The sequence below is a fragment of the Dipteris shenzhenensis genome, chromosome 22 (genome assembly GCF_047967505.1).
Source record: "Dipteris shenzhenensis isolate YYH24624 ecotype China chromosome 22, Dip_SZ_1.0, whole genome shotgun sequence".
Classification (NCBI taxonomy): domain Eukaryota; kingdom Viridiplantae; phylum Streptophyta; class Polypodiopsida; order Gleicheniales; family Dipteridaceae; genus Dipteris; species Dipteris shenzhenensis.
Window position 1 is genome coordinate 52945837 of NC_141617.1, and position 21164 is coordinate 52967000.

The following is a 21164-nucleotide window of genomic DNA, read 5'->3' on the forward strand; positions in this document are numbered from 1 at the left end:
CCCAACAACAGAAAATACATAGGGAGCACGACGGACCTGTCGCGGAGGATCAAACAGCACAATAAAAAACCACCGGCGAAAATGAAAGAGGACTTGCAGCATTACAAGCCCTTCAAAGAAAATTTCGAAATCAAAGTTTTGGAAACAACAGACACGGTAGACAAAGCACGAACTTTAGAGTAGTACTACATAAGGAGCCACAACACAGTAGGTCCATTAGGTTACAACACACTCGAGGGCCATCCGGCTAGAGCGCGGAAATACTATTTCCTAAAGCGTAGGAACATAATTTGACCCAAAAAATAAGCATTTGTGCCTTCGAAAAAAGGGATCCAATGAAGTTGCAAATGGTGCTGGAACTTTTGTCGTACATGCAATGCAGCTTTGGGTTTGGATTATTCCTATCACAGTTGCATGCTTCTGTCTCAATTTGGTTTTGATTTATTATTTATACATTTCTGAAATACATCTCCCGTCGTTCGCTCGAAGTGGAATGACAATAGATTTGCTTACAGTGCAAAGAATAGGAATTTGTCTTCTCCGAAAAAAAGAAAAACTACGTTTTACTGTCGACATGAACAACATCAAGTGCAAGCAGGACTGGATGATAACGAAATCTCTACAAAAGGTTGCATGCAATTGAACATCAATCTTCTGCATCATTTCTGACAAAGTGACTCATGTGAACCTCAACAAGATAGCAAAAGAGAGACGTATTCATCAAGAGCGCAGCTCGCCAAGCAATCTAGTTGTTCCAAGTCCACAACGAAGGGAAATTCCCCTTCCCAGAGCAGATGAGATGACGGGCGGCGAGCGTTACCTGGAGACTCAGGCCAAGCGCAGTCGCACCGACTACTTGGAAGCTTTGCCCTCTCCCCGATTGCCTCCCCTTCAATCCCACCATCTTCCTTTGCAACACGCGCCTTTGCTTTTCCGCCACCGCCTCCACCATATCCTCCACCCCCTCCCTCCCTCCCCCGACGATTCTCATCCCGTCCACAGCTCAATGCATCTCGGTAGAGTCGTCTTCGCCGCCGTCGATGTCGCCACCTTCGATTCTGGTGTCACCGACTTTGACTCCCTTGCAGGTCATGCTGCCACCATCATCGGAAGCTCGCAGCAAGGCAAGACCAGCTTGCTCAATTCTTTGCTCAACCTCTTCGGTTTCGTTTATGGCGAGGGCGGACCTGTTTTCCCTTCGTCAGATTTGTTGCCTACGGATTCCAGGAATCGAGCTGGCCTTCCTTTCCCTCTCAGGTTGCAGTATGCTCCCAGGTACGAGTTGCATTTGCAGAGATGGGATGCCGGGCGGCTTCAAGATGTCATGTGCAAGGTAGCCGAGAAGACGCTTGAACAGAATCCCGACTATTTCGAGGAGCTCGATCACGGATTTGAGTCTGCGACGGAGAACTCTTTCCTCGAGTTTGTGGCTCAGCACAGAAATTTTGACATGCAGGAAGGCTACGTTCCCAATCCTTCCGCAACAAAGGTGTTACAAGCCGATGGGGGCTTGGAATGCCCCGACTTTGCCAACGATGGCGTTCTAAATCCCTCTCTGGAAGCTCACGAGGCTCTGCAGCGATTCCTGATTAACCTTGTCGAAGACGGTCGCTGGTTCCGTTACGAACGTGTCATCCTCAAGTGCCCGTCGCAGCTGCTCAAACACCTAAACACCGGTTCCGAAGCGTTGCATGAGACTTGTATCCTCGACCTACCAGGAGTTGGTATTGTCGACGACAATAACTCTCTTGTAGAAGAGCTTGTACTGAGAGACGTGAAGGATGCACGCACCATCATCGTTCTCACGGGGGAACGCAGCTTCACCCAGGACGTGCTCCATATCCTCAAGAACTCCGTGTTTGAGAGGTTGCTGGATCCCCTAGTGTCTCCTCCGCCAACAGTGGCCATAACGAACTCTCGGAACCTTCGCGGTCTGAAGGAGGAAGAAATGGCTATCTGGCGTGCGGCTACTCTGAATGGAAGCTTGGGATGGAACACGGAATTGAAAGCATTTGCAGAAGAGGTGTTTTCAGAGAGGAGACATAGGGGGCTTCAGAGTGTTGAGCCTGATCTGTTTCCCAACGACTTAGAGGGCTTTCTACAATTCAGAACTGGGGCGCATGAGAAAGGTGTGACGATGCTGGTTGGTTACTTCTTGCGACTGCCTCAAGAAGCTCTGATAGCGTGTGTGACGGATGTCTTAGAGCGCGCCAGGTCCGTGATGAATATGGTTGATCAGCTGTGGCAGGCCAAGAAAATATCATGGAAGGGGCTCCGTTCGTCAAGGTTAATGAAAGAAGCCAAAAGGTTGCGTGATGAAGGGTTTCTCAAGGACTTGGATTCTGAATTGACTCTTGCAGCTCAGAAAAAGATTTTTGGCTTTGAGATGGAAGCCGCTTCAACCGATGGTGAAATTAAGACTCTTCAAATCCAGATGCAGTACATTCAGAAACTTTTTGTTGAGCAGAATGAGAAACTAGCACAACGGTTTGAAAAACTGAAAGATGGTAAAGTCGATCTAAAGCAGGATCTGCACAGGATAGTGAAGGAGTCTCTACTTCAGATTGCTTCTCAGTGGGATCACAATGTTGGAGAACATGCATTTGACAGATTCTTATCTCACGGTGAGAGAATGTGCAACTCCCTTTATAAAAGGTGGGCGAGAAGCCTTTTTCCTGGTATGGGGAGGGATGATATGGAGGATTGCAAACAGGATCAGGCCTATCAATCTTTGGTCAACTATCTGAATGCAACTGCATCAGCAGCTATAAAGAAAGGTACTTTCAAGTACACCTGGACACATGGGCTCCGTTCACAAGCCTGGAATTTGGATCTGAAAGACGTTACAAAGATTCTAGGAGTAAGGAGAGGGAGAAGCGCATCTGTTGCATATAATCGAGTCTGGTGTTCTGTTCAGGATATCATGAAGGCAAAAGAAGCTTTCTTCAGGGAACAGATACTGGAACACGTGTCTTTGCAGTCTACATCCATTAAGCAGCTCATCCGCCTCTTGAAGGAAGTCACAATAAACACATTCGAAGAGTGTGAAACAAATTTCTCCATAGTAATGGATACTCTTGAAAGGATTGCCAATGGTAGATTGGCAATCAGTGAGGATCCCGTTGTCACTTTGCGTGAAGAACTTGCAAGCTTGGTGAAAGAAGTTGAAAGGTACTTCTTTCTAGTACAATACGGGTTCTGAACATTCTCTTTGCACTTGTGAAAACCAGAAAAATTCTGATTTCTTTTCCACTCTTCTTTCCCTTATGTTCTCATCCAGGTATCTTATCAAACACAAAGAAACCCGAGATAGCTTTGGTGCTCAGGAATTGAAAAGGGTGCTGCAACTACAATTCCCATGTTGATATTTGCTACTGTAAGAAGCGGGCAAACCAAAGACTGGTAATGGAGTGTGTACCAAGGCAGCAAAATGTACAAAATGCAGACGTTGGGGCAACCCCTCTCAGCTTCTGTGCCTTCTTTTCCGGCTATAGCTGTGAAATTTTGTGCCTGTATTGCTACATGGGACAAAGGAGAGTATCTCCAAGCAACAGTTTGGCTTACTCTGTTTTGGTTTGTTTGGTGCCCCTTTGCATTGTATACACATTTTGGGAATTTCTTCTCCAATTCTGGCTTGTAGAAAGACGATGTAAGCTCTCGGGTCAATGTTAGCCTGCCTGAATCGTGCAGCAACAATCAACAGCAGATTTCTGTTGTTTTCTGAGAGCTCTCGGATCAACGTTAGCCTGCCTGAATGGTGTGGCAACAAAAGACAGCAGGATTTCTTTGTGTTTTCTTGAGGCAAATTGTGACTCTTACATGTACATTTGGGTCCTGCAATGTAAATACGGTTCTCAAATGTAGTTTGAAATGTAGGAATAACCTTATAAGTTATTATAGTGCACTGAGAGCATTGTGATTTCTCTCTCTTTATGGTGGACGAACCAGTTGCCTTTTGAAAACTCCCAGTGCTTTTTTTCTGGAAGAGCTGATATCCTTGGTCAAAGTCTTGTTCCTTGGTTTCTTTGTCAGTGTCATTCCATGTATCTTCTGCTCATAGAAGGTATGCCTGCCACTACTATGCATGGAAGGTGATTCAAGACATATATAACCCAAATAATCTATTAGTGATCTTCTCATTAGATATCTGCCTGCCATGAGTATGCACATGGCGGTTGGTAGAAGCCATATGGCCGCCACTGATTGTCCGAAGGGAAAAGAAACTTAATCCATTTTTCCCTTCCCTCACAGTTTAGTCCACACAGATCCCCATCTGTAAGCCCCCAAATGAGGAGAGCATGGGGGAGGGAGACCTAGGGCAGGATATGCCCAGAGAAGAGAGAGGGAGGGGGCTGCTACATGGGCAGCACCTCACAGCAACTAGACAAGTACCTGGAGGAGCCATGGTGGCTGCAGCAGATGGAGCCTGTGAACAGGAAGATGGCAATGCATACACAGCGTGGATCTGGCCTGGAAGAGGCAGATCTGGAGCAGCACTAGATGGCAGAGTGATCTCAGGGAGTAGGCGCCTAGATGGTGAGATTTTTGGCTGGATTTGTGGGCAGGAGCTTGACCTGCAGCAGGGCCCTGGAATTGACACAATATATGGCGGAATATCTGCAGCAGGGTCGGCCATAGATAGGCAGGTTTGGGCTGGCCTACCAGGCCTAGAATGTTGCAGACCAGTGGCAATCCAATGGGCCAGGTGCTGCAGCAAAGGGAGGGGCTGCAACTGGGCAGCACCCTGCCCTTATATAGGGCCAAGAAGGCTGGTCGGCTGGCCAATCAAGGGGCCAGCCCACAGCCCATAAAAGGCCACCTTGGGTGGGGTGCATTCATTTAGTTGAATTCTTATATGACGTGTTCATAAAATTAATAGTGCATCGACCCCATATTTTCATATCATCTCACTCCACATATTAACGATCCCTTCAGCCCATGCCTTGGCCGACATAGCTACTTTAACGAGTATTGTGGTATTAGTTTGGTGTTAGGAGCCCTTAGCCATTTGAGATGCAACATTTGAAAGCTCCCGTGGAGGAAAGGGAAAGCATGTGCACGTTCTTGCTAAGAAGTTTCTTGTTTGCAAAGCTGAGATACCTCTCAAATCCACATGCTACTAAATCCAGAGTAGAAATAGTCTTACCATAATTATCTTGCACCAAACCAAGGTGCCCACGCACACCCCTCGTCTAATACAATAGTCAAAAGACTTTATTGAGGCATCTCCTTCTAATACAATAGCCAGGTCGGTCAGTTTGGAGCCCCCTTGGGCCTATAAAAGCAGCTCCTTGGGGAGGTATAACACATCCAGCAGCGAGCAATTTTGGGGAGCGGCAAGAGCAGCAAAACACTAACCCTCAGGCCTACATCTAGGAGGCAGGGGAGTTCCACTGCTGCTGCAGACTGAGCTCATCTAGGGCTGGAACCTAGGCTGTCTTGTAGGGCAGCAAGGTGCTGAGGTCTTTGGACACAGAGTCTGAGCAAGCGGGCTCAATGACCTAGAGATATCCGGCAGATAGTAGTAGTACCTTGTGGTAGGATCGGAGGACCGCATCCTGGTGGAACTTTGGATCTATCTTCCATAGCTTTGGATGGGAATATATTGTTTTGGTGGTTTCTATATTTGACTAGATCATTGTCTATTTACTCACACATTGTGTGAGCTCATGGGCTATTCTATCAGTCATTGGTCGATTTCTAACACTCTTTTCAAGGGTACAACAGAATTCTGAAGTTTTAAAAGGTCTTCAACAATTATTTGTTTTTACATGGCCTATTGAGAATCCCAAAGAAGGCTGACTTTGGCCAACAAATTGATGTGTTCGTCAAACCAGAACTGCCAACTTGAAAGAAGCCCCTCACCCCTAGCATTTACACTAATCACCTTGACGGCTTGTCCTTTCTTCCCCTTTCACAGATTGGCCATGTAGCAACGTATGACTTTGTTGCCAAGAACTCAAAGCAAGTCTTGTTCTTTCACCTTCGTATAGGCAGAACTAAACTTTTTAAGAGGTTTATCCACATTAATCGTGCTTCCTATTTAAGGCTTACACATTCCTATTTATGGTTTACACATATGGTACTCCTTGTCCAAGGCTTTATGGTGCTCTTGCTAGAGGCCTACCCATTTTGCTTCGTGGTATTTTGCCCATGTGATAAGTCTTCAACTGCATTTGATGTTTTCTTCTACAAAGTTTCTTTCAGTGCTTAAACTATTGAGCAATTGAAGGCTTGAGTGATCACTTCTCCATCTTCTTCAAGGACTGCTTTCAAAAAACCTATGCGAACATTCTTAGTATTCAGGGACTTCATCTATGGAAGGCTTATGAGTATTCTTTTTTGTTTTACTACATCTTCTTAATGATGGTTGCAGCATTTGTAGAAGAGTTGCAAAGTTCTTCAACCTGAGCGAGGCACTTTTGAAGATCTTGTTTTGTTCTTTGAATTAATTGAGGCGGATCTAAAATAGGAGTTCTAGGTGATGCTATGATCTACACCTATCGTCATGACCTGGGTGCGGATGCCTTGCATGTGCATGTGTGTGATTGTGTGTCTGTGCACACACCTGCATCTACATGTGATCACATCCCGAATCATCAATGTGTAATAGTGCCAACGCTAAACATGCGTGTAGATCTATGCTACTGTTGATCCAATGCATATTTAATGATGAGATTGATAGCCATTCTATCTATAATAATAGCTAATTCTCATGGCTTCACAAAGCATTCAATACAATGTTTTAATTGATTTAAAATGTCTAAAGGGCTAAGTGGCTTCGTCAAGTTCACTCCAAAATCATTTGCACAAGATTAAATTCATCCAACCATGCATGCTCTTTTTTCCTAGGTTTTCAACCTTGGGATTACACAAATTCAAGATATATGAATAGTAGGATATCCATATATTCCTAAAATCGAAGCTATATGAACAGTAAAACATTCATATAATTCTAAAATCCAAGCTTGGTGCTAGGGTAGGGTTTTTTAAAAACAAGAACTCCGTTTTCTGTTGAGTGATCACGCTCAACATCATGTGATCATATGTGCATAGCACCATCATTCTACATTTTCAACTAAATCTAGTGTACAATTAGTCATTTGTGGTGTGCTCTCTAGGTGTGCCCTCTCTCCTCATCTCCATTCTTCTCCTCTCCCCTCTTCATATTTTGTCTTGGTATCAAAGCATGGTTCTGCCTTCTGCTAAGGCACCATCCTTGTGAGAGAGATTGAGTGATTGAGAGATCGAGCGATTGAGTGTTTTCATTCTTTCATTCCATTGATGAGAGAAAATTTTCATCACTTGAGAGAGAAATTTCGTCCATTTGGTGAGATATTTCCGTTCATCTCTTTTGAGAGTTTGTGAGAAGTTCATGAGTGAGGATTTCCATAGTGAGATAGATTGAGAGTTGTCCATTGAGAGCAATAGAGAGAGATATCTTTGGAGGTTCTTAGGAAATTCCGTGAGCAAGAGAGAATCTGTCTGTGTGTCCTTATGAGAGATAGATAGGGAGAGAATAGGCATTCTAGTTTGAGAGAAAGCTTGTCACCTTTCATCTCCATCTCCAAAGAGCTACGACACAAAGAAAGTGCTGTCTACAAGCTTTACAAGCTCCCAATCTTGAACCACGACCTACAACGAGCAAGGCGCACCTATCTACAAGAAAGCAAGCAAAGCAAGCGCTCACCGAGCTAGGAAGGATGCTGTGATAGAGGGTTGAAGGGTCGATTCAAGGCAGCTCCCGTCTACTACGACTTCAGCGCTCGAACTAGCAGTGCGTCTACTAAAACTGAGCCCGCATGCAACTCAGCTTCTTCAAGCTTCTTCACATCAACGACCGGCGGCTCTTGCTGCAGGCTCCCAAGAGACTCAACCACCTCCAAACGCCGTCCAAGACCTTATGCTCAGCATCCTAAATGACTAGCTACAAGCGATGTCCAAGACCTTACACTCAGCATCCTAAACGACTAGCTACAAGCGCCTTCTCCTATCTCTGCGATGAGCTCGACGGCTAGTCTCAACAGCAATCGGCTGCTCCTTCCATGCCCACGACTTCCAGCTACAACGACGACCACGCCTTATGCAATCTCCCTCCAACGTCAACTCCTACTCACAGAGCTCCTAGCTTCAAAGGCTATAGCGTAGCCTCAACATCGCGCTCCAGCGGCTCACCTTCGATGGCAACCCTCAGGGGCTCCTGCAAAGCCAACTACAACAGACTGTTATCTGGCCGAGCCTTTGTGCAACCAGCATTCAAGCTCCAACAAAGCCTAGAGAACGCTAGCTCCATCGAGTCTCCAACGAGCCAGCGACTCCTTCAACAGCCTGCAGACGAAGGCAGCTCCTAGATAACCAGACTCCTAGATAACCCTGCTCTAGACGCTTCTCTACAGCACGGCCCCCCCACAGTTCTCATGTGCCTAAGCTCCATCGGCGCTAGCGCTTCAATCAGCACCAACCCCACGCGGGTCTGCGGACGGGCCTCCAAGCCTCTCCAGGCTTACACCATACAGCCTATGTTGCCCACACTTCAACAACGCCTTTGATGAAAATCCGCAGCATTAATAGAATCTTCAAAGATTCTGGAGCATCTCTGAAGATTTCGGTGAATCTCCACAGATTCTATCATCCACCTGGGTTGATCCTCAACTCGACACGTGTCACTTGCGTTAGCACTTCTAGGTTTGGTCCAAGTGTGCCACGTGGCACCTTATCCTCTCCAAGTGCCATGTCATCAAGGTGGCTAATCTGCCACATCACCCAGATGACGTGGCATCCACGTCATCTGGCACCTCATGCCATGTCAACATCCCCAGGCAATGCCACTATTGCCACATCATCAATGCCACATCATCGTGCCACATCATCAACTGAACTTGGTCAACCTAACCTTGGGTTAGTGAACTAGACCTTGGGCTAGTCAACATGACCATGGTTAGGTTAGCATAACCCTGGGTTAGGTCAACATGTGCCACCTCAGCTGTCCAGTAAGCACTAACCCCTACAAGCACAGTCCCTTGTCAAGCACACTATGCACACACTGCATGTGAGCACAGGGCTCCATAGACACAGTCCCTGCTAGGCATAGTCACTGCATGTGACCCCCAACTGCCACATCCTCATTGAGCACATTTGCACTCCTTTTGCCCCTCCACCTAGATCAAGTCGTATCTCTTGATCTAGGAAGAATTTGAGGGCGCTCCAAAAGGAAAAACCACTCCATTTTTTGTGTTGTACGTGGTCGTCACATCACGCGCACATTTCGGTGCAATTATCACTCACTTTTGAGCCTCGCCGAGACAGATCCACTTCCTACAAGCACATCATCCTCTACATCGACACATCTGACCCAGCACACAAAAAGAACCAAAGAAAAGAAATTATTTGATGTTCTTTCATCGATCGACGGTTGGTATAAATCTAGATCAGAGTAGACTAGATCGCCATAGAGGAGATGCTTTAAATTTCTCCAAGTTGCCAATCTAATCCATGCCCAAAATTCCGGACTAGTTCTTACTCGGAGTTAGTCCCTACGCTCACATACGGTTTCACATCATCACATTACCTGAAACCTGACGCTCATCAGTTCGGTGAGCAGACTTCATAGTGTTCAGAGGCATTGTCGATGGGCAGATAGCACATGATTTGATTTCACACACACATGCCATCATTGTAAAGCCTATTTGGCTATTTCATGGCATTGTGCACTTAATTATTGGCCAAGAATCTAGTATATCACTTAGGACAAAACACATTGATGTCAGAGAGCACTTCATCAGAGAAAGAGTGTTACTTGGTGACATCACACTACAACATTGTGATAGCAAAGAGAATATTGCGAACATCTTTACCAAACCACTCGGTAAAGAGCTTTTCGAGAAACATCGACAAGCTCTTGGTTTGACACAGAGGAAGACATTTCGATTAAAGGGGTGTGATGGAATGTAATGTTCATTCCTTCTTTGATTCCCTAGAATCATCATCTTGAGGGAAGGCCTACTTCATGATGTTGATCTTGAGGGAAGGTGTTGAGAGATCACGCTCAACATCATGTGATCATATGTGCATAGCACTAACCTAATAGAGTGGTATAAAGGAAAGGGTAAGATGCCCTAACCCTAACCCTAAATGGGTTTGTATATATTCTACATTTTCAACTAAATCTAGTGTACAGTTAGTCATTTGTGGTGTACTCTCTAGCTGTGCCCTCTCTCCTCATCTCTACTCTTCTACTCTCCCCTCTTCATATTTTATCATTTTCACCCAATTGTTTAAGTATGTTTAAATAAATTTTGATGTATTAGTTTGTTTTTTTAGTACTATTGAATCATCTTGTATAGCTCGTATGAAGAAAAGAAGGATGTATGAGCCAAACATTTAAACCAATCATGTGAGTGATGGGGGCATGATCAAGAAATTTTTAATATATTATTTTTTTGGGGTGTGTTGAATCATAATATGTAGTCCTTTGTGAACGAAAAGGAGTAAGGCATTACTAGCCTAAGAGCCGAACATTTTAACCCAATTATTAATATCATTAAACCATGATCCATTATCATCTCCAAATGTGCATCGTAATGCAATATCATGATGAAATTTTATTAATTACAGTTTTTAGCTTTTGCATCTTGGAAACACACAGAAAAAGAACCTTGCAAGTTCTATTCATTTTGCAAGGCAACTTATCGTCGTGCATCTAATTAGAATAAATGGTTTTTTATATACAAAACCATATCAATTACAAGCATGATTTGAAGTAGGACAATGGGCCACGTCAAGAGACTAATCAAGATTTTGAAGAAGGAAACAAAAATGTTAGCTAAATGGAACCCCAAAATTTCCTTGTTGTGCCCACTGTGCAAATCAAGAAAGGAAACTTATATGTACATTTTCTAAGAACGTTTAACCATTCAAGGGATTTGGTGAAAAGTATGCAAATGGCTAGAAAGATTTTCTATCTTCATACCGCCAGTGTGGAGAAATGCTATTCTTGGTGATAAAGAGAAGTTGAATGAAGTAATATATGCAATTTGGCAATTGACAAGGGCAGTAATCATTTCTTACTTATGGAAATACCATAATTAAGGTGATCTTCAAGAGAACTTGTGGTAATGGTGCACGTTATGAGGAGGTCCTTAATCAGCTGATCCAAATTTTCATGTATTTTGGAAAAAGGCGTTCGGTGTTCTGTCAGCTTTCTTTAGCTAGTGGCTAAACTACCTGTATGAACCTACTTGAGTCAAGAGGCTAATCATGTATGCTTTTTGTACTTTCAATTTTGTTTAATATGTTTTGTTTTCACCACAAAAATAAGGAGGAGTAGGAAACAAAATGCTTTAGCCTACATTCTCTTCAATGACTCTTTGCATGTGCATTCATAGCAAAAATCATGAACTCATTATTGACATTCAACATATGCACACAAGGCCTATCTTTTCTTGCTTCTCTATGGATTTGCTAAATCTCTCATTCTTGGGTTCTTAGCCATGGCACATTTGACTTGGAAACATTGCCTCAACTGAGTTGCTTAGATTGTGTCTATTTGGTTCTTTAATTTTATCCCATAAGAGATTGATTAAAAGATTGGACCATGTGCTACAATATGGTTGCATGTGGGTATCTAATCTTATGAGGAGGCTCTCCACCATCTAATCGTATATGTCAAGGCTAGTATTGTCTCTTTTACTTGTGGTATGACACCCTTTTTTGGGCCACAATGTGTCCATAGCTTGGCTTCCCCCTTCATTCATGAATACTTCCAAGGTACTATTCATTTACTCATTCATTCATAGTATGGCCAAGGCTTGTGCATCCAAATCACCCCCATAGGCGAAATACAAAGCCTTTAATTGCAATACACCTCAAGCGATACATTTCTTCTTATTTTGATATTTGTTGAGGTCCTTGGACCATCAACATATCTAATATATGTCAAAACATTGGGTACAATTGTAACATTCACACCATGTTAGGATTTAGGCTCCACTACTACTTTTGCTAATCTTTAAAATGATTATACCACATTGAGAAATTGCCATTATATGTTGCACATAACACATGTAAATGATCAAGACAACCCACCCTTTAATATTATACCAACTAAAAGAGAATCCTTGACAAGCAACCATAACCAAATCATAGAAAAAAACTATTAAGAATATACATAGCATATGTAAATTATCAAGACAACCCTTTAATATTATACCAACTAAAAGAGAATCCCTAACAAGCAACCATAACCAAATCATAGAAAAAAACTATTAAGAATATATACATACATCTTGGACCATGTGTCTAGAAGGTATTGCCTTACTTTGATATCCCCTAAAGCCTGCACCTAACTAGTCATTATAGAAGCTAATACTTTAAAAGGGTTGTCTAGGGGATTGATGAGGGTCTCTGTTTTTTAGGTTCAACAAGTTCATCCTACTATTGTCCTTTTATTATGCCTAGTAATCCTATGTATTTTGGTTTTCATGAGTTTTAGACCATGGCTTCCCCTCATTTCATTCATGTTTACATAGCATTTATAGTTTATAAAACTCTAGCCTTCTTTATGTGAAGAAAGAAGAACCATCGTTTTATTTTTCTAAAGCTAGGAATATCGTCAATACTTACTTTTGGACTTCTATTTAGAAATTATTTTTTTCCTAAAATTAAAGGAAACCAAGATAGTAGACCTATGTAATTGATACTTTTTGAGTCCAAGATACTTTCTTGTAGCTCTATCCCCATGGTGGTACAACCCCCAACTCAGATGCTATATTACATGAACTCTACAATTGAATGCCAAAGAAAGAGATGTGAAATGACAAAATTGATTGGATACTAATAGAAATAATCACATGATACTCACAAAGATACAAGAGAGAAACATACTAGATCATCAATAAATACATCCATTATGATTATCACCTAAATTTTTTGATATGCCTTCATCATGGTGTCATGTAACTATCCTTTCACTTATAGATTTATCGTGAATTTGCATTAAGCCACTTTAAGGGCCTCTTCATTTTAGAATACCACGTTACACCACTATATTCATAATTTCCAATTGTCTTGCTCAAATCATGTCCCTTATCATGTTCTCAATAGTTCTCCACTCATGATCCATTGGCATAATTGATCTATGGTATCCGTTTTGTTATATGATGTATGCCCTTATTCAAATCACAAGTCTTATCTTGAATTTGTTTTGCATAGGAATGTGAGGGAGTGGGAAGGAATGGAAGGAGAATGATGGACCTTGAGCTTTGTTGCTAGCAAAGTGTTGTCATAGAAGAATCGAGTAGTTTCATGCTCATTATGTAAGATCTAGCATGTTACACGACACAAGGAAAACCTTAAAAACAAATATCTCTTCTAATATACATGGATAAAAAAATGCATTTTCTAGTATAGATTACAAAATTATTGGAAATACTCTGGGCATTAGGGATGAGAAGAGTTGGGTGGCATATGGTGTTTGTTGGTGTAGTGAATCAGCTAACACAAACATTGGCAATAGTGGATCTTTGGTAATGTGTCAACGCACAAAAAATTCATGTATACAAAGGGAAAAAACAAGCCTATAGATCCATTTGAAAGAGGAATTCCATTATTATATAGAAAATCCTTATCTTGCAATATTAGATCCATCATGTTGCAAAGTGGCACTCCTTATTCTTGCATACCTCCTTGTTGACATTCATAATAGAATTCATATTCCATTCTGTGAGCATTCATCATGGGCAAGGTAGCCTAAATTCTAGGCACCCAATTGATATCTCCATTTGAGATGAGGGAAAATGAAATGATTGTAAGAACAGAGTGAATGTAGGCATGCAAATGAGTGAATGGTGATTTGTGAATTATTAATGTCACTCGGGTGAATCATCATTAGAATAAGGTAATTCAACTAAGTGATAAATTATCAAAGAGTGTGGAAGCTATAGTGGTGACAAATAAATTGACGACAGTCAAAAATCTTTACCATGGCCTTGTGATGAAGAAACCTTTGGGTCACAAATCCTCTATTGTCACACTTCATGAGAATAACTCTTGTGTGTCCAAATTTAATACTCCCATCAATATAGAACCATATAGTTAATCCCATCATTAGGATTAAGTGATTAAAAGCACCTAAAATGGATAAAATAGAAGTTAGACCTTTCCATACAAAGAATCAAATGAAGTAGTGTTCAACCAATGGATTATTTCAGGCAACACCTCAGATGTGGGATAACAAACCAGCCGATCTATACCAAATTTGGAGTACAAAGTTTAAATGCTGAATCTTTTCAGTAATTCAAGATCCGAGGTCGGGGTCAACTTACCTACCACCATCCAAGAGAAACTAAGTGTTAGAACAACATAGCTTCAATTGGGTAGACAGGTAATGCCTATTTATCCCGGCTTGTTATCGCTTTTACCAAAGAACCAAACCACCTTCCAGATTCTAAATTAATGAAATGAACTGTGTAAGAAATAATAAGTGTCTTAAAGTAAGAACCACTGCCCTTATGAATTCCTATTCCTGGGAGGGTATTCCAACTCCGTATTCGGAACACTTAGGTAATCATGAACAATACCTATTACTATAGCACATAATACAATGTTAATAAAAAACATTAGTAACTCATAAAACTGTTAAGGGTGGGAGGGACTTTGTGATTAATAGAAGGTATGCAGCAATTAATTCCCTAAAAATAAATTCAAGGATTTATCTAGGTAAGATAATATCATGGTAGGAGTAGGATACTTAGTATTGAAAAATAGCACAAGAAAGTATAACAAATTGCATGAAAAGGAAATAATACAAATTTCTTACAAAAATTTAACCAATATAATCATAATTGTTTACAATACACATGCAAAGATTATACAGGTATATAGAAACATACGATTGTAATTAAATGTATGTAAATAGGGGAGGATTGAATGCTACAACTAAAAAAGTTACAGAACATAAATGACATAATTAAAGAAATTTAAACATATTTTGGTTTAATGAGACAGGGAAGGCAGAGAACCATACCTCCATCCAGATTTAAAATATCACAGTTAAAGTGGTAAAGAAAAAGACCTATTAAAAAGGAAAATAGAAAAAGAGTGCCTTCAAGATTTTATGAATTGACTAAATAAGCTTTAAGTTTAGTAAAAAACATTAAAAATACCCATGGCTAATTTATTACAAACTAGTACAAAAGAATCCCATGAATAAAATATTTATGAGAAATTTTGAGAAGATTAAAAGAAGTTCAAGAAAAGCCCTTTAGAAAAACTACAAGAATAAGAGTAAGCCCAACCAAATTAATTCTAGTACACATTATCTATTCTAAACCAGGTTAAAACTTTTAACAAGGAATATGCAGTCAAAATGAGAGAACAAATCAGTCTATAAGTTACCATTAACCATGGTAAATGATTAATAAGTGGAGAGAAAATAAAAGGTTAAGTGGAAGATGTAAAGGTTACTTTGTAACTAGTTAACAGAGAAAACTTAAATATTAGAAGGGTGAAAAGTAAGTAAAGAAGATGTATATACACAATTACTTTAATATATAAATATATACACACACACACACATATATATATATATATAAAACTAGGAACTATTTGAAAGAACGCAATATTGTACATGAGAAACCAATATATAAGACAGAATTAATTAGAGAAATAAATATATGACTTTAAGAATAGAAGGAAAAATTAAATGTATATATATATATATAAGGAGAGAGAAAGAGAGAGAGAGAGAGAGAATGAGAGAGAGACAGTGAGAGAGAGAGAGAGTACAAGTAATGAGAAATAAGTATAAAGGATAATCAGGGGTTAAAAAGAGTCGAATACTACAATAAAGGTAGAAGCTAACACAACAACACTAAAAGAAGAACATCTTGCAAAGAAAACGTGAAGTTACTGCTACAAAGTAGCATACAACTATGGTAACTAGCAAGCTGTGAAGAACTACTTGGAGAAACCCCAACATCGAGTAACTTAGATAGCTTCACTATGACAGTAGCAAACAAAAAGAGAAGCTCGATTGAAGTTTCTCTGTATGTGTGGAACCTAGCAACCGGCCCAAATGCAGATAGCTTTACATGTTGGAGTTCCTTCTGGATGTATAACCTCTAAAACCTAGAAAGGTCCACAATATTTTATTGCTAGCTTTACAAACTTGGTATTTCCTCGAATTGTCTTTATACGCCTTTTGTCAATCTTTAAAAGAACCCAATCTCCCATCTCATAATGTACATCCTTTCGCTTCTTATTCGCAGAAGCCTTCTTGTACACTTCTTGAGCTCATTGGATATGTGATTTAACTTGTGCAAGTACTTCCTGCACATCTTCAGCAAATTGATCAACTGCCAAAATCCTATCTCCTAAATGTGCAACGGGTGTGGGAAGGACTTGGCCATAGATGATCTCAAATGGTGCTTTGTGGGTAGCAGAATGGGTAGAGTTGTTATACACAAACTCTAATAGAAGTAAATATAATTCCCATAAGGTAGGATTGTCATGGACTACATAACATCTGGATAATAGCTTGGTTAGCTATTTCACTTTGTCCACTAGTCGATGGGTGATATGCAGTGGAGAATTGCAATTTAGTGCCTAAGTCCTCAAAAAGAGCTTGCCAGAATTGGGTTTGGAACTTGGGATCATTATCTGATGTAATGGATTTAGGTAATCCATGTAATCTAAAGATTTCTTTAATAAATAACTTAGCGGTTTCTATGGCATTGATGTTCTTCTTACATGGAATGAAATGGGCTTGTTTACTAAGTCTATCTATAATAGTAAGGATTTGCTCATTTTGTGTCCTTGTCTTTGGAAATCCTGACACAAAGTCCATAGTAATATGCTCCCATCTCTCACTAGGTATGGGTAATGGCGGAAGTAATCCTGGTGTCTTACCATGATCACTCTTAAGTTTTTGACAAGTTAAGCACTATTGGACTAAAGTAGTTACGTCCTTTCGCAATCCTGACCAATAGAAATATCTTTCAATTCTATCAATGGTTCCTCTAATACCTCTATGTCCAAAATAGGGACTATTATGCATCTCTTCAAAAACTAGGAATCTAAAAGTGGAGGGTACGCAGATGAAACCTCCTTGAAAAAGATACCCATCATGAATTGCATATCCCTCTAAGGAATCACCTTGTCCTTGAAGTAATGCATCATAAATAGTCCCAAATTTTTTATCACCTTTGTAGGCATCCTTCATTGCACTAAGAGATGCTTCTCTCACTAAGGAGACATAGTTTACACTCGGTCTATGACTTAGTGCATCTGCAACTATGTTCTCCTTACCAGTTGATATTATAACTCAGGTTGTCCAAACCCTTGGAGATATTCTGCCCACTTGATTTGCCGAGGTGAAACTATTGGTTGAGAAAACAAATGTTTAATACTCTGATGATTTATCTTAATCTTGAAATCGGATCCATAAAGATAATGTCTCCATAACTTCAAAGCATGAACTATGGCTAATAGTTCCTTCTCATACGTGCTATACTTTAATTCAGCACTTTGAAGTTTTCAACTTTCAAAGGCTATGGGATTTCCCTCTTGCATTAGTACGGCTCCAATGGATGTACCACTAGCATCTGTACATATAACAAAGAAAGGCTTATCAAAATCTAGCAAAACTAACACAGGGCTAGTCATTAAAGCAACCTTCAAATTCTCAAAGACACTCGAATGTCTATCAACCTAGTGATAACATTGATTGCTTCTTAAGTAGATCAGTAAGTGGTGATGCAATCTTAGAGAAATTCAAGATGAATCTCCTATAATGGCTACATAAACCAAGAAAAGATCTTAGTTCATGTACATTCGTAGGGACATGCCATTCCTTTATAGCTTTCACCTTGGTTGGATAAACCTGAATTCCATGTTCATTGATGACATGGCCTAAATATTCGATTTCCTTCTTAAAGAACTCACTCTTTTTTATATTCAGAAAGAGTTGGTTCTCTCAAAGCAATTCCATCACTTGCACAAGATGTTGCTTGTGTTCTTCTTCCTTTGGCTAAAAATTAAAATATCATCAAAGAACACAACTACAAACTTGCCTCTGTATGGTTGAAGAACTCTTTTCATTAGGCTACAAAAGGTAGCAGGTGCATTAGTCAACCCAAAGGGCATAACTACAAATTCATAATGTCTTGTTTATGTCCTAAAGGCAGTCTTATGCACGTCTTCTTCCCTCATCCTAACTTGATGATATCCCGACTTTAAAACCAATTTGCTAAATACCCTGGCACCTTTCAAGGAGTCTAACAAGTCGTCAACTCTAGGTATAGGAAACCTATTCTTAATTGTCAATTTGTTAAGGGGTCTATACTCAATACACATCCTAAAGGCTCCATCCTTCTTCTTTACTAAAAGGACTGGAGCCCCAAAAGACAAACTACTTGGCCTAATTAGATCTTTCTCTAACAAGTCTGCAACTTGCATTTTCACCTCCTCTAGCTCTACCTTATTCATTCGATAGGGAGCTCTACATCATGGAGGAGAGGACCCTAGAAGCAACTCAATTATATGATCTTCAAGTCTAGAGATAGGCAACTCAGATCGTCATCACTAGCAAATCGATCATCGAATTGCTTAAGAAACTCTAAATGTTGACGTTTGCGATCACTATGTTCGGGCTTTACTTCCCTAACATATATCACACTACAACTCACTCCCTTACATAAGTCTCTTTTAGCTCTAGTATGAGATATGAGCAGAATATGGGAAATATCTCGCTCACCTTTTAAGGTGATCCTCGTACCTTGGTGCTCAAAGGTACCAGTATGTTTCCTTACATCCATAGATGGTTGGAAATCATACCTCTAAGACTTGCCTAGGATCATATCAATTTCCTATAGAGGAGCAACAAGAAAGTATCTACGATCTTCATACTTTTGGATCTTGAAGGGCAAGTTCTTGACTTTAGAAGTACATTGCTCTTCATTACCTCTAAACGCACCACTAATACTCGTATCCCTCAAAGGCCATTTCCTAGCTTTGACTATATTAGCCAACCTATCTGAGATAATATTGTAGTTACTACTATCATCATCCATGAAGACAATGATACGTTGACCCCCAATATATCCATGTAACTTAAATAAGTTGTGTCAACCAAAGGTGTAATGCAAACTAGCATTATTGCTCTTTTTATTATTTTCAATATTTTTACAAGAAGGTTCACCCTCTTGCTTAGGGTGCGAAGCCCTAGTTACATTGGTCTTACCCATCTTCTTCTTTAACTCTAGATAATCATAGAATCTATGATCTGTCGCCTTTTTGCATCCAAAACATTTTCTTTCCTTAAACAATCTATCCCTTTCTTGAGGAGACAGAAATGGAGGTTTCACACATCCTCCTAGAATAGGTTTCCCTATCGGTTTGCTATTAATTGTTCGTACTCCCACTCGCCTAGGAAAGCATCGTCCATTTCTGGTAGAGTTGGCTGATCAAACTAAGGGTCTACTTTGTGAAGTTGATGCCTCGTATGTTACTTCTCTCCTTCTAGGATTGACTTTTCTTTCCGCTGCCTCGGCCAATCTAATGGTGTCCTTTAATTTAGTCGAGCTTAGGAGTTCCAACTCATGTCGAATGTTGGGTCTAATACTTGAGAGATACTTATATAATTTCTCCTCTTCCATCTATGTTTGTGAACTCTAGAGATAAACACCAAAATTTCATAGTGTATTCGCCCACTGTCTCCCTATCAAATTGCTATAGTTTCTCCCATTTAAACATTTGGTCCCTCTTATACTTAAGCCGAAGAAACATCGTCTTTAATTCTTCCAATAATTTAGACTACTCCTTGATTGGACTACTTTTTGATTGGCATAGGGACCACCAAAGTAACGCATCCTTCTCCAAATGTAGAGTAGCTAGTGCTAACTTCTCATCTTCTGTACGATCAAATTGTACAAAGTACAATTGGAAATGTCTAATCCAATCGAGGAGTTTCTCCGGATGCCTAGCCCCATTATACTTCGGAAACTCAAGCTGCTCCTTAGGATCAAACCTTCTTTTCTTAGTCTTTTCTAAAGGGTCTGCTGGATCCTCAAATAATTTCCTTTTTAAGGGCATTTCCCTTTGAATTGTGTCACTTATGACAGCTGACAATCCTTGAAGAAATTATTGGATTGCATTGTTCGGGTAGTGTGACGGTGATGGTGTCCTTGGTGGAGGTTCGATAGGTGGCTGAGGGTTATCAGATGATGGATCAAATACGTTTTGGTAGATAGGGGTGTAAGGTGTTGTTCCCATGAGGTTTAATGTGAGTTGAGAAACGTTGTCAGGTGTGAATTCTTGATTATCTTCCATGTTTAAGAAATGCAAATGGAACTAATCAAGTTTTCAATTAAGCTTCGTGATGAGCTAAGAGTGTGTGAAATGAATTTAAGTGTGTTAGAAAAAGGAATTTGAATGTCAGCGAAAAAAAAATAGTGGTACTTCCCCTCACCTGTTTGAAGAAGCACCCACTCCACGATCTTGTCGCGACTCTACCGTGCTTTCACAACCCTCAAAATGTACAAGGGTGCCTTCTCTTTCTCTCTCTCTCTCTCTTTTTTAAAAAATAAAAAATAAATGGCAAGGTAAAGGAGGGGAGCAAGAGAAAAAGGAAATGAGAAGACAAATAAGAAAGGCGGAGGAATTTTTGCAACATAAGGGGGGGGGGGGAGGGCTTTAATGTTGACGGTGGCAAGGGAGTAGAGGCGACTGCTAGCGGGTGACAGAAATGCAGGGTTGGTGGGACCACCATGTGGCAATGACGACTGACAAGACACGGGGCAAAGGGGCAAACGTGCGGGCTGCCAGCAGAGAGGAGACGGGTGCACGGCCAGTTGGCGGGGCAGAGTCGGCTATGGCAGAGGATGGCGACAGAGGCTACACTAGTTGGTGGGCTGCACGTGGTGCAATTTGTGACGCCATGCTCCATGCGGCACACGGCTTGCACGTCGGGGATGATGGGGCCTTCACAAGGCCTTACTTAGTCCTTACACAAGACTCAAGAGTCAGATAACTGCATGACAGCAGGGGAAATTTATGAGGCGGGGCCATGCATGGCAAGTGCTATAGTCGGGGCCCTGAAGACCCACAATTCATGGTGCGGGGCCGGTCCCCTTTTTTTCTTACAAAAAGGAAATTGCCTATCGACTTTA

At 40.8% G+C, this 21164-nt stretch overlaps 1 protein-coding gene across 2 annotated transcripts; it reads left to right on the forward strand.

Moving 5' to 3' along the window:
- Window positions 1-793: 793 nt before the first annotated feature.
- Window positions 794-3866, forward strand: LOC147888280 (uncharacterized). 2 transcript variants are annotated; one of them, XM_087393099.1, is made up of 2 exons: window positions 794-3171; window positions 3281-3866. In XM_087393099.1, the coding sequence occupies exons 1-2, from the start codon at window positions 800-802 to the stop codon at window positions 3363-3365; spliced, it is 2457 nt and encodes an 818-aa protein (XP_087249225.1). In that variant the 5' UTR covers window positions 794-799; the 3' UTR covers window positions 3366-3866. The 2 variants fall into 2 exon arrangements, with proteins under 2 accessions (XP_087249225.1, XP_087249226.1); XM_087393100.1 differs by lacking the exon at window positions 3281-3866 and having other exon boundaries at window positions 794-2777; window positions 2918-3118.
- The last annotated feature ends 17298 nt before the right edge of the window (window positions 3867-21164 follow it).

What these genes read in the sequence shown, in the direction of transcription:
- LOC147888280 (XM_087393099.1), top strand. Translation starts at nt 800, where the DNA reads ATGACGGGCGGCGAGCGTTACCTGGAGACTCAGGCCAAGCGCAGTCGC. An exon ending in TTGGTGAAAGAAGTTGAAAG is followed by an intron (nt 3,172 to 3,280) that starts GTACTTCTTTCT and finishes GTTCTCATCCAG; the next exon opens with GTATCTTATCAAACACAAAG.